General features: G+C 46.6%; 1 protein-coding gene across 14 annotated transcripts in view; it reads right to left on the reverse strand.

Moving 5' to 3' along the window:
* Positions 1-16,150, reverse strand: part of si:cabz01090165.1 (LRR and FN3 domain-containing protein) — a 286,173-nt gene that overhangs the window by 4,794 nt on the left and 265,229 nt on the right. For 10 of the 14 annotated variants that reach the window (XM_036131571.1, XM_036131567.1, XM_036131572.1 and 7 more), the window contains 3 exons: positions 13,754-13,937; positions 11,892-12,111; positions 11,548-11,813 (listed from right to left, as the gene is read on the reverse strand). In XM_036131571.1, the coding sequence (XP_035987464.1) occupies positions 11,701-11,813; positions 11,892-12,111; positions 13,754-13,937 (517 nt within the window). In that variant the 3' untranslated portion in view covers positions 11,548-11,700. Of the gene's footprint in view, positions 1-953; positions 990-4,516; positions 5,411-7,423; positions 7,532-11,547; positions 11,814-11,891; positions 12,112-13,753; positions 13,938-16,150 lie in introns of those variants that run through there. The other 4 variants (XM_036131561.1, XM_036131560.1, XM_036131565.1 and 1 more) reach the window with 4 other exon arrangements.

Raw genomic sequence — 16,150 nt, forward strand, 5'->3', positions numbered from 1 at the left:
AGAGATGGAGAAACGATGATGGGGAAAAAGAGGAAGGGAGGATCCGATGAGATCAAAGACGATGAAACCACAGCAGGCTGAAGAAGAGAAGAAAGGGCCAGAGTCAGAGGAGATGAAGATGAAGGAGGAGACAAAGGATGGAGTCAAGAGGAGTTAACAAGATCAGGTGATGAGGAAGTAATGGGGGGTAAATGAGGAGAACGCTTATATAATGTGCTGGAGCTGCCGTTACATAACGAGCCATAAAGACGAGAGATTCTGCTCACTGAGCTCCAGGTCCACTGGTAGCTGCTCCTCTGGCTTCCTCCATCATTTCCCTCCTCAGCTCCTCAGGAGCTGCTCAGTGCTGAGGCCCTCACCTGTCTGTCTGCGTGTCTGTCTGTCTGTGTGTCTGTGTGTCTGTCTGTGTGTCCAGGTGTGTGTGTCTGTGTGTGTGTCTGTCTGTCTGTCTGCGTGTCTATCTGTGTGTCTGTCTGTGTGTCCAGGTGTGTGTGTCCAGGTGTCTGTGTGTGTGTCTGTGTGTCTGTCTGTGTGTGTGTCTGTGTGTCTGTCTGTGTGTCCAGGTGTGTGTGTCCAGGTGTCTGTGTGTGTGTCTGTGTGTCTGTCTGTCTGCGTGTCTGTCTGTCTGTGTGTCCAGGTGTGTGTGTCCAGGTGTGTGTGTCCAGGTGTCTGTCTGTCTGTCCAGGTGTGTGTGTCCAGGTGTGTGTGTCCAGGTGTGTGTGTCCAGGTGTCTGTCTGTCTGTCCAGGTGTGTGTGTCCAGGTGTCTGTCTGTGTGTCTGTCTGTCTGTGTGTCCAGGTGTGTGTGTCCAGGTGTCTGTGTGTGTGTCCAGGTGTGTGTGTCCAGGTGTCTGTCTGTGTGTCCAGGTGTGTGTGTCCAGGTGTGTGTGTCCAGGTGTGTGTGTCCAGGTGTGTGTGTCCAGGTGTGTGTGTCCAGGTGTGTCTGAGCTCTCACCTCTCTGTCCTCCTCTCTCCGGCGCTGACAGTAAGTCTGAAACACACAGAACCCACGGAGCTTCACTAAAGGAGGAGTGGAAGGTGGGATCAGTGTCTCTCCAGCAGATGAATACATCAGCAGTGAATGCTGCCACCTGTGACCCAAACATCCAGCGTGGAGAACATGCAGAACTGGAACCTCTAAAGCAGGTCCAGAGGAGGACCAGCCAGGTGTTCCAGACGCTTTATTCATTTCTATCACCATCACAAGGAACCTTCAGGAACGTTAGGGTCTGGTTCCACCTGCAGGGAACATGACCTGGTTCCAGTTCTGGTGGGAAAGCTGTGCGTGCTTCACAGCGGTTCTGTTCAGCTGGAGCGGTGGGTCTAATCTGCAAACAGGGCTAAACACAGCTAACGTTTCCTTAATCACATGATCGTTCACTTTAGAAACGGTTAGTGGGTCGGTTGGTCTCCGTTTCATTGGGTTTGATACCAACGTTCAGAACGTTCATCCATCGTTTATGTCACTGTCCTGCCTCTCTCCACTCGTCCTCACAGACGTCTCTGCAGCAGCAGCAGCAGCAGCAGCAGCAGCAGCAGCAGCAGCAGCGGCAGCAGCAGCAGCAGCAGCAGCTCTGCTCTTTGCTTCTGACCTCCTGCTTCCTGTCGTGGTCTAAACTTGTCGGCTTTTATCTGCAGGTTTTTTCTCTAAACAGTCTGTGACTCTGAACCTTTAATTAGTCCAAAGCTTTCTGGGTTCATTACCGGGACCACATCAGGTGGAAGGAGACTGGACTCGGACCTGGACTCTAGTTATTATTTACCATAGACATCATATACGTAGACGCGTCATAGGGCGCAGGTTCGCACGTCAACGTCACCGCCATATTGTATGTGGCAGAAAAAAGTCGAGTTCTGTTATTGTGAACGTGAATCAGAAAAGATGCCTCATTCCTGTGCTGCAATAAATACACACACACACGCATATATATATATATATATATATATATATATATATATATATATATATATATATATATATATATATATATATATATATATATATATATATGTGTGTGTGTGTGTGTGTGTTTATGTGTTATGGATATAAGGATAAATTTGTTAAATCTAAACATTGTGGTCTTCATTATTTCATAAACCCGTGTCACATGTGAACCTTTAGGAACAGACTTTTTGGGTGAGTATTAAAGAGGTAAAATTAATAATATGAGGGAAAAAAAGTCCTAAAGTAAAAATAAACTAACAAACACAAAAGTGATAATGTTATGATAAAAACATCATATTATGAGAATTAAGGGGGAACATTTCCAGAATAATCACAGTTTGCAGAATTATTTCACTCCTGGAGTAATAGGGCCAGGTTAGATTATTTTAATTATTTTATTCTTTAGAATAAATTCAGGAGAATGAAGCTAAAGGGATACAAAAATAAACTTGTAATATTACAAAAAGAAATACTACGAATACAAAGTATATTCAGAGATTAAAGTCCCTCTGATACTGTTTAAGTGACTGAGTAACTGCAGATTTGCCACATTTAAGATGGCGGACGCTCTGACGCATCGCGGCATAGGCAGAACCCGCCCAATGACGCGTCTACTCTTATATTATGTCTATGGGAGTTACAGCATTCTGTATTGTACGGTGGCTGGCTTCCTGTCTGGCTGCTCTACGGCAATCCTCGAGGGACATTTAATCAATATGTATAAAATAGGAAAAACGTTTTTCTACACAGCAATGATGAAACTAATTTTTATTCATGCTTTTTAATTAAAAAAATGGAGCACATTATATATCTTATATTATTGATGTTGCAACAATAAGTTACCCTAAAAGTCATGGTTTATTGCACGTTTATTAAAGAATAATGATAGAGGGGAAAATGGCCTCCAAAAATGCTCAGCTCTGTGTTCCTGGCTTCCAGGAGTGTTGCCAGGTCTGCTGATTATCAGCGACTTTGGGCTTGTTCATTTCTACTGTTTATAAGGTAGAGGCAGAGCTGGTTGCTTGTTTTCTCACTAGAACTGGCAACACTGGCTTCCAGCCCACACACGATTTTGTTTTTCTAAATGCAGCTGCCTGGACCCAGAGGGAGAGAATATTCCTCTCAAAGCTTCCACTGCCGTGTAAAAGTTAAAGATTAACAATAATTTATCCTGAACTAAAACATGCAGCGCTGCGCGTTCATCATGCGTGTGTGCAGCAGCTTTAGTCTGAAGACGTGACAGAAGCTAGCGGCTAGCGTTAGCTCTCTCTCTCATTTCCTTATTTGTCTTCAGTCTAACGACAGTGAAGCTCATGTTTTTGTTAGCAGAGAAAGAGTTTGTGAAGCTAACTTTTTGGTCACCTGGTAAACTTGTCTATAACAAAGAAAATGGAGGAATCAGTTATCTGCTTGTGTTTGTCTCTCCTCTCTGAGCTTCAGCTTCTCTATTTGCTGCTTCCTCCTCCTCCTCCTCCTCGCCCTGCAGGTTGAATTTGTCTTCATCTCATCTTGTCAATAACTGTCTCAGGGGTTCAGTGACTCATCTGGACGTTTGCTTGTTTCTTTCCTTTTCTCTCTGCTGTTTGTTTTCTGCGTCTCTTTCTCTCACAGACTAAATTTAGTCGGTCAGTGATCCTCCCTTCTGTTTCTCTCTGGCTGATGAGAAACTCTCGCTGCGTCTGTCTGTCCGTCTGCAGCCGCCTTTCTTCTCTCCTTCTCACATTCATCCATGGAGGAGGAGATTCAATTACCACGTTTAATTTTAGTCGTGGCTCTTGTGAGGCTGCTGGCACCACAATGTTTCTCCCTGAGGGGAAAATGATGGATCTGAGGAGTAGAGGCCCTGAACTAGGATGGGAGCGTCCTCCTCTCTGGATGCAGGAGCTGGATTTAAAGCAAACATCATCGTCCACCTGTTCAGGATTGGCCTCAAACAACCAGGACCCCCTAACTAATTCAAGCGTCGTTCAAAAGTGCTGAAGTGAATGAAAACCTGGTCCACATGCTGCCAGCAGGGGGCAGCGTGGAACAGGACATCAAATAGTTTCATCACAGCCGCTGTGTGGTATCTAGTATATGATGAATAATATATGGCTTACATGGATCTCTAAGCTTGTCCATCCATCCATCCATCCATCCATCCATCCATCTATCCATCCATCATCCATCCATCCATCCATCCATCTATCCATCCATCATCCATCCATCCATCCATCATCCATCCATCCATCCATCATCCATCCATCCATCCATCCATCATCCATCCATCATCCATCCATCCATCCATCATCCATCCATCCATCCATCCTGGATGGAGAAGGGCTCTGTCTTTATTTTCCTTAATTACCAAGACAAAGATCATTTATCAGTCAGAATTTATTTTCTTTCTAAGGTCGCCTGCCCTCCCTCCCTCCCTTCCTTCCTTCCTTCCTTCCTTCCTTCCTTCCTTCCTTCCTTCCTTCCTTCCTTCCTTCCTTCCTTCCTTCCTTCCTTCCTTCCTTCCTCCCTCCCCTTCTTCCTTCCTTCCTTCCTTCCTTCCTTCCTTCCTTCCTTCCTTCCTTCCTTCCTTCCTTCGCCAGAAAGGACAACAAATGCAGCTAAGGATGAAACAAATAAAGGTGACAGAAATACTACAATGAAAAGACGTTTTCACAAATAAAAGATTTAAGTGTGTAATGCATATATCTTCAGTCTGAGGTCACTAAGATCTTCAGACTGAGGTGAAGAAGACCTTCAGTCTGAGGTGAAGAAGATCTTCAGACTGAGGTGAAGAAGACCTTCAGACTGAGGTGAAGAAGATCTTCAGACTGAGGTGAAGAAGACCTTCAGACTGAGGTCAGGTGTTTCTCCATCACAGCAGGTCAGGCTGACGCCTGCAGTAATCCAGACATGGAGCCAGTCTGTGTTTCTGCCTCTTTCAGGTTTGGTTTCTGCTCCAAATGCAGTTTTAGATCATTTTAGACAATCTGAAGTCCAACGTTGTGTTTCTGCCCACTGATGATTTTCTGATCTGGGTTTTAAATAAAAGTAAAAGACAGAAATAGCAACCAGGCTTCCATAAAGTGGAGTCTTGGTTGTTAAAGGAAACTCCTGCTAACTTCGGACGGAGGAAGCTTTTCTGGAGGCCGTGTGGCCGTGAGGCTGCTTCAGAGGAACTACGCTGTCTGCATGCTGAAGATTTGTATTTAGATGCTCAGAAGAGTTCCTCCTCCTCAGAAATCCTAGTTTTGTTCTCTTATCACACCTGATAACAGACTGTCTTGTGCTCCTATCTCCCACTGTGAATGTGAGCGTGTTGATGCATGAGAGACAGCTTCCCTTTTCTTCTCCCTGGATACCGGGATAAAAATAAAAGCTGCTGCACAGGCTCCGTCCACCGTGTGGCGCTGTGGCTCCATGCCTGCTGGGCTCCGTGAGGGCCGTCTCCAACAGTCCGGTCCCGTGCCGTCACGCTGCTCTGTGCCAGGCTGGGATAATGAAGAAGAGAGGTGGATGAACGATGCCTCGTGGCTCTCCTGAGCTCCTGTGATGATATCTGCCTCCCCGTCAGAGGAACTCTGAGGAGAGGCAGCGTGGACTCTGCTGTGACGAGGCTCCCTTCCTCCATGATCAGCTATTTCATTTCTGACAGAAACATCCAGAGCAACTCCACGATGCTGCTGCAGCACACAGAACCCCCATGGATGTAAGAGTGAACCTCAGGAAGCACATTCTGCTCGCTCATCAACGCTTCAGCATTCACTGGACTAAATCAGGGACAGCTGCAGGTGTGTTGACCTCACCTGCAGCAGGCAGGTGTGTCGACACACCTGCCTGCTGCAGGTGTGTTGACACCAGGGAAATACGGCATGTTGGCGCCTGTCAGCCTGGTGAAGGCTACAAGGTCGTCTCCAGCAGGTTCAGCCCAGGGTCAGAGCAGGAAGCTCAGAGAAATGAGCAGAACCCAGGAGCTCCACCTCAGACTCTACAGGCCTCAGTTAGCAGGTCAAAGGTTAAAGGTCATGACCCTGGACCAGTCTGGTTACTTGGAGGGTTGAAGGAGAAAGAACCAAGATGGCAGCAGGACTTCTGGGCCGAGGAGACCAGAGATGATGAACTATGATGGAGGAAACCACGATGGAGGAACCATGATGAACAGAACCATGATGGACAGAACCATGGTGGACAGAACCATGGTGGAGGAGACCAAGCAGAAATCAGAGACCAACGGTCCAGAACATCTGGCGTTTAGCAACGCTTTCTCGGACGGTTTTGATCTGAAAAGCAGAATCCTGCCTGAGCGACGGCGGCTGCAGGGTCAAACGCGTCACTTTCCTCTGATTGATCTTTTATTCAGCGTCTCACCAGCAACATGTCAAACCCAGCAGAGATAAAGAGGAAACAAAACCTCCTGAAGGGTGTCTCCACGTAGAAACGCTCCAACCCTGAATCTGAGGAACTCTGGCAGCAGAAATATCAGCAGATAAAGAGAAAAGCTGAAAGAAAGAATAACTGACTAACAAAACAACCTTGAGCCTGAAAATCAAAGGAGCAGAGAAGAAGAAAACAAAGGAGCTCATTAAACCAAGCAAAGATCCAGAGGAAAGGAGGAAGAGACTGTCAGAGGGAGATAAAGCTCGTCTGGAGCGGGTCGGCCAGGAAACCGGAGCTTCAGAACCGAAACAATAAAGTTTAAATGTTTGTTTTGTGACTAATAAAAGCCAAGCTGAGCTGCATTAAGATTTATTGTTTAAAATTACGTAAAAATTACAAAACAGCCACAGAGATTCTGGTCCAGGTCCAAGCTGCAGGTTCTGGTCCAATCTGCAGGTTCTGGTCCAAGCTCACTGCAAAAACTGAACTAAAAATAAATAAAATGTTCTTAAAATTAGTGTATCTGTCCTTGATTTGAGCAGGTAAATGAGATGATCTGCCAATCAAATAAGATTTTAGCTCTTAAAATAGGAACATTTAATCCCCATCATCTTATTTCAAGTGCAGTAAATCTAATTATCTTATTTTAGGGGTCAGAATACTCATTCCATTGGCAGATAATATTATCTATCTGCTCAAATCAAGGACAAAAACCCACATTTTAAGAACATCTGACTTATTTTAAGGTCTGTTTTTGCAGTATGTCTCTCTGCTCCCCCACCTCATGTTCTGCTGGTACCGGTCTGCTGGTGTAGCACCACCCAGTGGGCGGGGCTTGGTGCAGCCCACGCCCATATATGGAAGCTTCCAGGGTCCGATTCTCCACCGCAGGACCTTTGCTGCAGGTCTGAAGCCCTTCTCTCTCTCTGGTGCATCAACATACGACCTGCTTCACAGTAACTGGACCCAGAAGACCTGCTGATGTCAGCAGGCTGAAGGTGGGTCCAACCGGACATCAATCAGAACCAGAACCATCCCTCAGTGACACAAAGGAGAAATCTGGCTTCTGTTGTCTTTGCTCTCAGTGAAGATAAATAAAAGGGAAAGAATGGTTTCAGTGTTTTAACCAAAGAGGAGAACCTGGTGGGATTGGTTCTGGTAATCCTGGTCTGGATCTGGTTCCTCTGACTGGAGGAGGTCACCAGGTGGACCTTCAACCACGTGGTGGCTGCCATCTGTGGAGAGGAGACCTGAGGAAGTGGAGGAGGACTCCTGAGGGTCCTTCTGGAGGAGGAAGCACCTCTGGCCTGCAGCTTCACCTCAGAAGTTAGAATATGGTTTCTTTGTTTTGTTTGGATCTCCATTACCCCCATTAATGCTGAAGCTAAGCTAATGCTGCTTAGCTTCAGCATTAGCTTAGCTTCAGCATTAGCTGCACTGATTTGCTGTAAAACATTTTCACCGTCGTCTCAGAATAAATGTTCAATAGAATCAATGACAAATTATTCCTAGACTTTGTTTCTGCCTACAGAATGAAAACCTGAAACTTAATGTCTCAGAAAATTAGAACGCTGTAGAAAACATTAATTATTGGAACCTGTTGGTGTCAGTGAGGAGTTCTGAAAACACCCAGTTCTGATTGGCTGGTCTGATGTTCTGAGACACTGACTTCCTGGTTTTCTTTACCTGCAGCCATAATCATCAAAGTTACAAGAAAAGCCTGAAATAGTTTATTCTCAGTCAGGAATCTCTATGAAATAATCGTTTCACGTTCTGAGATGACTGACAATGTTTCACGTTTACACAATATTTTAATGTTTTGAGGCCTTTGAAGCTCTGATGGGTTTAAAAGCTAGAAGCTCAGCAGATCCAGGCCCAGCAGATCCAGTAGCTCTCAGAAGGATGTTTCACATTTTAACCACAGAATCCGGCGTACACAGAATCCACCAGAAAATCTGTCTACCTCAGTGATCTCCTCAACCTGCACACGGCCCCACCAAACCTCCGCTCCTCCACCTCCACCAGCCTAGCACTAAACTCTCCACCATGGGGGACAGGGCCTTCCAGGCTGTCGCCCCACATGGGACGCCCTCCCAGAGACCCTGAGGGCTCCACAAACTGTGGAGGTGTTCAAAAAGCACCTGAAGACATTCCTATTTCAAACAGCCTTTTAATACTTATGATACAAATTTGCTTTTATGATGTTTCATTGTGTCTTTGTTTTTATTACGCTTTGGGAACAGTTTTTAACCTCCTATTGTAGCACTTTGAGATTTTATTTGAAATGTAAAGTGAATTATAAATAAAATGTATTATTCTTATTATCTAGATCCAGCCTGTCTGAGTCAGAACTCTGCAGAACCTCCTCAGGCTGCAGGTCTCCTGGTCTCCGGCAGCTCAGAACATCTACAGACTTTGTTTCTTCTTTGTAAAACAGCTCAAACTTGATGAGGATGGAGAACATCTGTTTTCCAAAGTCAGATTCAGGTCTGGACTTTGACTAGGCCGTTCTAACCCCTGAATCTGCTCTGATCTAAACCATAATATCTCTGGCTGCATGTTCAGGATGGTTGTCCTGCTGGAAGGAGAACCTCCACCTCAGTCTCAGGTCTCCTAACGGTCCTGACCTGCTTCCCCCAGCATGATGCTGCCACCACCGTGTTTCACTGGGGGACGGTGCCTTCAGGGTAGTGTGCAGTGCTGGTTTCCCTCCACACATGGAGCGTGTTCTGCACTTGTCAAATAATTTGGACATTTTAACTTTATATTTCTGAAGCACGTAACCTGATCAGATTCTCTACTAACTGATTGTTGGAGGGGAAACCTCCAGAAAAGGTTCATCGGGTTGTTTCAGAGGTTCTTACCCACCCAGCCGTCACAAACTCATCATCAACATCCCAAAGGTGCCGCCTGACATTCCCCTCCTGTGGAATCTGATCAGGTCTGTGTTTATTACAGGAAAGGAGTCTGATTGTTCAATAAAAGGCGTCCAATAATGTCTGTTGTGTATTTTATTTCCCGCAGGACTCGTTAATATAAACTGCTCCAGCAGCGCTGACAGGATGCTTCATTGAGTCTCACCTGAACAGCAACACATTATCTGAGCTATTGACTGAAGCGGGTCAAACAGCGACAGACGTCAACGTCCTGCATTGATTTGTAGATCAATGTTTACTAGAAATCAGCCGGACTCTTATTACCTCCTGAGTCCATTCGCTGATGAGGAACCTCTGCCGGTTCTGCACCTCCTCCTGCAACCTGACTGCTGTCTGTGTCCAGATGGAGTCCAGTCAGCGACCGAACACAAACCACCTTTTAAACTCAGACAGAAGATTAGGTTGGGATGAATATCCATGGAGTCGTTTCTTTAACGCGATTTTATGAAGTTTAATATATTTAATGTCTTTCCGATGAGTTCCTGTAAAGAATGTTGACTCCTTCCTGCAGAGGAGCAAAACTGCCATTTCCCCACCGAGTCGTTATTTTCTTGCTTTCTGTTAGTTTCAGAAACAATTATCAATAAAACATAAAGTAATTGTGGGATGACCAGAACTAAATGAATCAATAAACAGGAGCACAGATGAAGGTGGGTTATTTAATCAGCCATGTTGGGGGAATATTACAGTATTCTACAGAACAGGATTCCTGCTGTGTGGTTTGAAAAGTTAAGGCTCTGAAATCCTCTCTCTGACTGCTTTGCTAATGTTGGCTGTTTAATCTGTGAACTGCATCTCTAAGCAGTTCTGCTCTTAACACCCCCCCCCCCCCCCTCCAGCTGCAGCGGCCATGCATGAAGCCGAGGCTGCAGCTCACAGGCCAGTCTGCTTTCCCTCCCTGGCTCGGGTGGCGTGTTTCCGTTCCCTCTGCAACAGGCGTTAAGCGTTCACTATAGTGGAAATCATTAGTATGGTACTGAAGAGAAATGCCTTATCTTTTACTATTGCCAAGTTTGAATCCTGTTTGTATTAACAACTGAACACCTACTACACCTTACTGTTACTACTACTATTACCCTCTCTAAAGAGTGATTAGTTCTGGAATGTTTCAGAGTGCCCCACAGCAGAGGTAACATAAGGCCAAAGGAACTTTTGTTGAATTGGATGCTATGATCTTTGCTCTATATTTCATCAACACTGGAGACCAAAGGTAGAAGCTTTGAGAGACCCAAACCAGGAAGGAAGGAGATAACCGTGTTTGCTCTGGCCTTTTGGTTCTGCCAAAGAACTGAGTATTTTCCTTATAATGTCATGAGTGTGTTTAGCTATTCTCTGATACACGGTGCAGTAGAATTCCATCTAGGGAGGACAGACTCCTGGTCTGGTCATGTTCACATTTACGTCATACCGCATCCCTATAAAAGGATGAGAGTTACCCCATATTGTGGGGATTCAGCTGAATGAAGATGTGACTGTCAGTCTGAAATTAAAGATTCCCCCTGGTGGTCTCTAAGAGAAGCTGCTCTGTCTCGCCTTTGACTCTTTTCTAAGGCTTAATCCTCTCCTCCCACCGAGGACGTCCCTGGGACAGCGTGTCCAGAAACCCTGACCTAACCAGGAGGTCAGGAGACATGGAAGATGGCTGCAGGATTCTAGCAGTACGGTCTTAGGCAGCCGGTTCTGTTCTGCAGCAGATGACCCTGGTTCTGTTGGAGGTTTCTTCCTGTTAGCACAGAGTTGTTCCTCTCCACTGTCACCACATGCTTGTTTCTGCAGTCGATGAAATCAGCTGGATTTCCCAACATTAACTATGAACCAACGGGTGGAGGTCATTCAGTTGGTCCTGCTGAAAACAGGTCAGACCCGTTTCCACCGCCGTCCTGTGGGTCAGTGGTACCGTCACACGGCTGCAGGTCAGCTGAAGGTCACCCTCCCTAAAACAGCCTGGGTTTCAGAACCCATTCAGGTTTCCAGCCCGGGTCGTAGATGAGCCCCGTGAACAATGACGCGGGACAAACTGATCTGGGATCTGCCTCTGTCTGCATCCGGCAGCGACGCCCTCGGCTGTCAGCAACCAATCAGCTGATCGGAGGATCTCCCACGCTGCATCTAGACATTTGCTCCACAAACATTTATGTTTTATTCCCTTTGCACCAAAGTTTCCTGCACTGATTTGATTAATTTGACAGAAAAACCTTTAAATAAATGAATAAAGTCTGGGTCGTGATAAGATTTTAGAAAACTCCTCCTGAGAAGTTTTGGTCTGTGGATGATGTGCTGTGTTGGTGTGGGTTAAGTGTTCAGGGATGACTCACCCATAACCGGAGCTGCTCCTCAGAGGAAAGTCGAGTTTGACTCCAGGCACGAGCAAAAATGTAAAAAAACGATAAAAAAGAAAGAGAAGGAGGGAGGGAGGGAGGTGGAGTGTTGGTTCTGGAGGTTGGTGGGGTTCTAGAGTTTCTTCTGTGTTATTGGGAGATGGCGTCATCGTCATGAGTGGGATTTAAGTCCACCACGGTGGTCCCTCTGAGAGCAGCTCCTCCCTCTGCTGACGATGACGGCTGGCAGTTTTTATTCGGGCCTGAGAAACAGCAGAACACACTCAGAACCAGAAACCCAGAGTTCTTCATTCATCTAATGACGCTGCAGCCCGACTGACCGTGGCCCGCTGAGGAGGACGGAGGCGGAGCCAGGATGCTGGCCCCGCCCCCTCCTCCGCCTCCGTTGGTCTGGGAGCAGACGTTGGCGTGGCGAGCAGCAGCTTTCTGCTTGTAGTGGTTGCTGTGGAGCTTGTACTTCATCAGGAGGATGAAGATGAAGACGAGCACCGAGGCCACGATGATCCCACCGATGATGATGATCATGGTGCCGCCCAGGAACTGGAGGAAGGTCAGGAGGATACAAGGAGTTAGACCTCCTGAGGAGGTGATTTATTGGTGAAACATAAATGATTAAATTAAAACATTCATCCATACGCCTTTATTTTGAAGTTCACAAAGCATGAGACTATGGTGATCAGGTGATTGATTATCACCATTGTTATTATTCCTATTGTTGTTATTTTAGAATTAGAAGAATGTTGTTTTGGCTTGAATGCCTGATGCTTGTAAGAGCTTATAAATAATAATAGTTTTTTATGAGTTGATATCAGTGGAGATAACAGATAGGCAGATGACATCACTTCATATAGATCGCAGACTTGTGTGCATCGTAACATCGTACATCGTATCGTCATCCAGACAAAGCGATATAACATCGTATCGTGGTAAAGCTGCTGATTTACAGCCCTAGTACTCAGCGGCGCTGCATCGTGTGAGACATGCTGGAGTTGGACCTCCTGTTCCAAAGCGTTGAGACTTTTCTCTCCAATCATCTCAGAAACATTCGGGACCCCTGCAGCACCTTGCATTCAGGTCTCACCACGCACCAACCACAGCCTGCAGTCTGCTTTACTGGGATTTATGTGACAAAAAAGAAGGGAAATGAACAGGATGCATGACTTTGGTCTGCATTTATGTCCGGCCCCCAGAGTCAGAACTCTGCAGAACCTCCTCAGGCTGCAGGTCTCTGGCAGCTTTGAAAACTTTTCTCCATCCTTCTTTGTGAAACATCTCCAGCTCAGTCAGGCTGGATGGAGAACATCTCAGAACATCAGTTTCTACTCTTGCAACAGACTCAGTTGGATTAGGGTCTGGACTTTAACTAGGCCATTCTAACCCATAAATCTGATCCAAACCATCCCATAACATCTCTGGCTGCGTGTTCAGGCTGGTTCTCCTGTTGGACGGAGAACCTCCACTCCAGTCTCAGGTCTCCTGCAGCCTCTAACTGGTGTTCCTCCAGGATGGTCCTGGTTCAGCTCCAACCATCTTCCAGCATGTCTGACCTGCTTAGAGGCGCGGTGGTGGTGCAGCGGTACTGTGAGGCCTCAGTCCTCCACAGTCCCGGGTTCAAGTCCCAGCCCATGGACCTTTGCATGTCAACTCCGTCTCTTAGCCTACTTCCAAATAAAAAGGCCACTAGTGCCACAAAACCTTTGAGCAGCTTCCCTATTGATTGCCTTCATCTAGTGAAGATGATGTAAAGTTTTTCTTCCACTCCATTATCATTTGTGAAAAGATGCGGTGGATTGGGTCGTACTTGTATAGCGCTTTAACTAGACCTACGACTTCAAAGCGCTTTGCACTGCACCCATTCACACCCTGCCGGTGGTGAGCTATGCTAGCAGCCACAGCTGCCCTGGGCCAGACTGACAGAGGCTGCCAGACACCGGACCCTCTGACCACCGGCAGCTGAAGGGACTCGTTAACCCTGCCGTCTGGACAGAAGAGTGAAAACTTAGAACAACAGGAGACGAACATGACTGACGAACTGACGAACATGATTATCTAGAGGAAGATCATCTTTACTCCAGATCCAGCTAAAATTCAAGCGTTTAACTGTAAATATCATATCTGACCTGAGAAAGAGCAGAAAGATCAAACCCAATGATCCGGGCTCTCTGGGACCCGACACACTGACCTGGTCTCGTATGGAGTGGCAGCGTCCGTACTCCGAGTCCGTGGTGAAGGACACGCAGCCCACCAGCTTGGTGCCCGTCAGCGTGGTGATGCCGTCATCGTAGACGGCCAGAACGCACAGGTCGTAGTCCCGAGACGACGCCAGGTCGCTGAGCAGGAAGTACTTGTGATTGGCTGGGATCATCCTGAAGGACAGGGAGACACAGGCAAAGATTCAGCGACTCCTTGGTTTGGATCCATCAGACAAAAGCTTAGAACAACAACATCCTATAGAGAAAAATAAATTAATCAAGTAGTTTTAAGTTAAAGTTCAGTGATTTCATGACATTTACGCAAAGCTCCAAGAGTTGGTCATCAGGGTCTGGAGAGGTTCCTGGTTGCTCCTGGACTGTTAGGCAGGTTTGGTGTAGGATGATGTTTCTATCTATACTTTTGTTGATGGCAGAGTTTTGAGCTTAGTTATGGAGGGCAGGGTGTGGGGGAGGTAGAACCACAGGGTAGAACCTCAGGTCCGGTGCCTGGACCTGGGAATATAGGATGTGTGGTGAGTGTGAGTGTGTGCACTGCGTCCCATTTTTTTATGTGGGTAAGAGTGAATGCATGTGGGGGCACTAGGGTGGAAACATGTGAGTATGAAAGTGTTTTGTTTATTTGTCAGGTTGGGTTTGAACTGCCCCCTCTGCAGGGACCTCTCAGGTCTCCACTAAGTGTGGACCCCCCACCCTGCTCTCCTCCGCTGGCTGGCGCCTTGACCCGCTGGTGCGTTGGTGTCTGGGCGGGCGCCGGCTCGCTCTAGGCGGTTGCTTCACGGAGTCTGGGCCCCCATGGCTCTGTCGTGGCCCCCACTGGGGGGCGGGATGCCCCTGGGCTTCAGGTCCATGGGGCATGCCTGGATCTGCTTCAGCATAGCTGGCTGCGGTGGAATCCACGGGCTCGTCCCCGCGGCTCCAGGGGGCTTTGGTGTTGTGGCTGTTGGGGGGGGGGGTTCCTGGGGCTCCTCTCTGCTCTTCCCTGGGATGGGGGAGGCAGATTCCCTGTGCTGGTCCCTCTGGGGCACCTTTGTTCTGGGGGTCTTTGGCTCCTCACTTCCACTACTGAGCATTTTCTCGTGGGGTTGCCACCAAATAAATACATTCAGCCTTTTGATTGTTTGAAAAGAAAAAACGCTGGTCCATCCACGGTTTGGCAGCAGAGAATGGAGAGCATTACTGCATCGGGCTTCAGAGACAAATAGATCTGTAGATCGTCTGCGTAGCGGAGGAGGGATAACTGGAGCTGAGTTATAAGAGCTGCAAGTGGCAGCATATACAGGGACAATAGAAGAGGGCCAAGCATGGAACCCTGTGGGATCCCCCATGAAAGAGGAGCTCTAGATCTAAAATGATTAATCATGGCAGAGAATGTTCTTCCAGGTGAAGCAGTTCAGAGCTGTGTCCTGATCTAAAGCCTGACTGATTTTTTTTAAAGATGTCGTCACTCTTTAAGAAAATGTTGGAGTTAAACAAAAACGTTTCTTTCTAAAACGTTGGCAATAAAAGATAAGATTTGTTTGAAATTAGAAGCACTAGTAGGATCAAGGTGAGGTTTTTTAAGAAAGGGCCTAAAACAGCCTAAAACCAGTCAGCAAGACAAAAGTTAATAAAGGTGAGGAAAACTGGGCTGACAGTAATTAAAACTTTTATTTCATTCATTTAGATGTAGAACAGTCAAGAGGACAATTAGTATGTCTCTTATGAGGACCAGTCTAATCTAATAAAGGGAATGATCCAGTGGAACCAGCAGGAGCAACAGATGTACAGCAGTAGCTGAGCCAGTGATGCGTCTAACAGACGCCACATGATCACACCTAGAGGCCGATGCATCACGCAGAACAGGAGCTGATGGGTTAATAACAGTAGATTCTGTCACATAATGTCAGTTTTCCTCTTTCCTCTCTTTCAGGAGGAGTGAATGCTGCTTGGAGAGACTTGATGCAACCTGCTGGGTTTCCTTAGAGAGGAAACTTTCTCACCAACCTGGAGGATCTGATGGAAGCTGACTCTGGAAAGAGAGTTGATGATGATGTGAAACAGCACATTAAATGACAATCGTTGACCAAAGTGCTTTACAGTTCAGTCAGAACTGTAAAGCACAGAATAAACAGCATAGAAACATAAAAAGGTAAAAGGCCCATCACCTGTGAACCTTGGTTTGGGTCCATGAACCCCTCAGAGAAACCGGATGGTTGAGCAAAGGGCTGGAGAAGGTTAAGGGATTACAGAAGTAATTAAACATACTCAGGGGAGTATTTATGCGGGCTCATGTGGATGAATATTTTCTGAACACAATGTTCAATTTTATTTTTGAAACGACGTGGAGAAGAAAGTTGTTTTTATAATAATACGTGTGGACCAGGCCG

This window comes from Fundulus heteroclitus, unplaced genomic scaffold (genome assembly GCF_011125445.2).
Source record: "Fundulus heteroclitus isolate FHET01 unplaced genomic scaffold, MU-UCD_Fhet_4.1 scaffold_44, whole genome shotgun sequence".
NCBI classification, from domain to species: Eukaryota; Metazoa; Chordata; class Actinopteri; order Cyprinodontiformes; family Fundulidae; genus Fundulus; species Fundulus heteroclitus.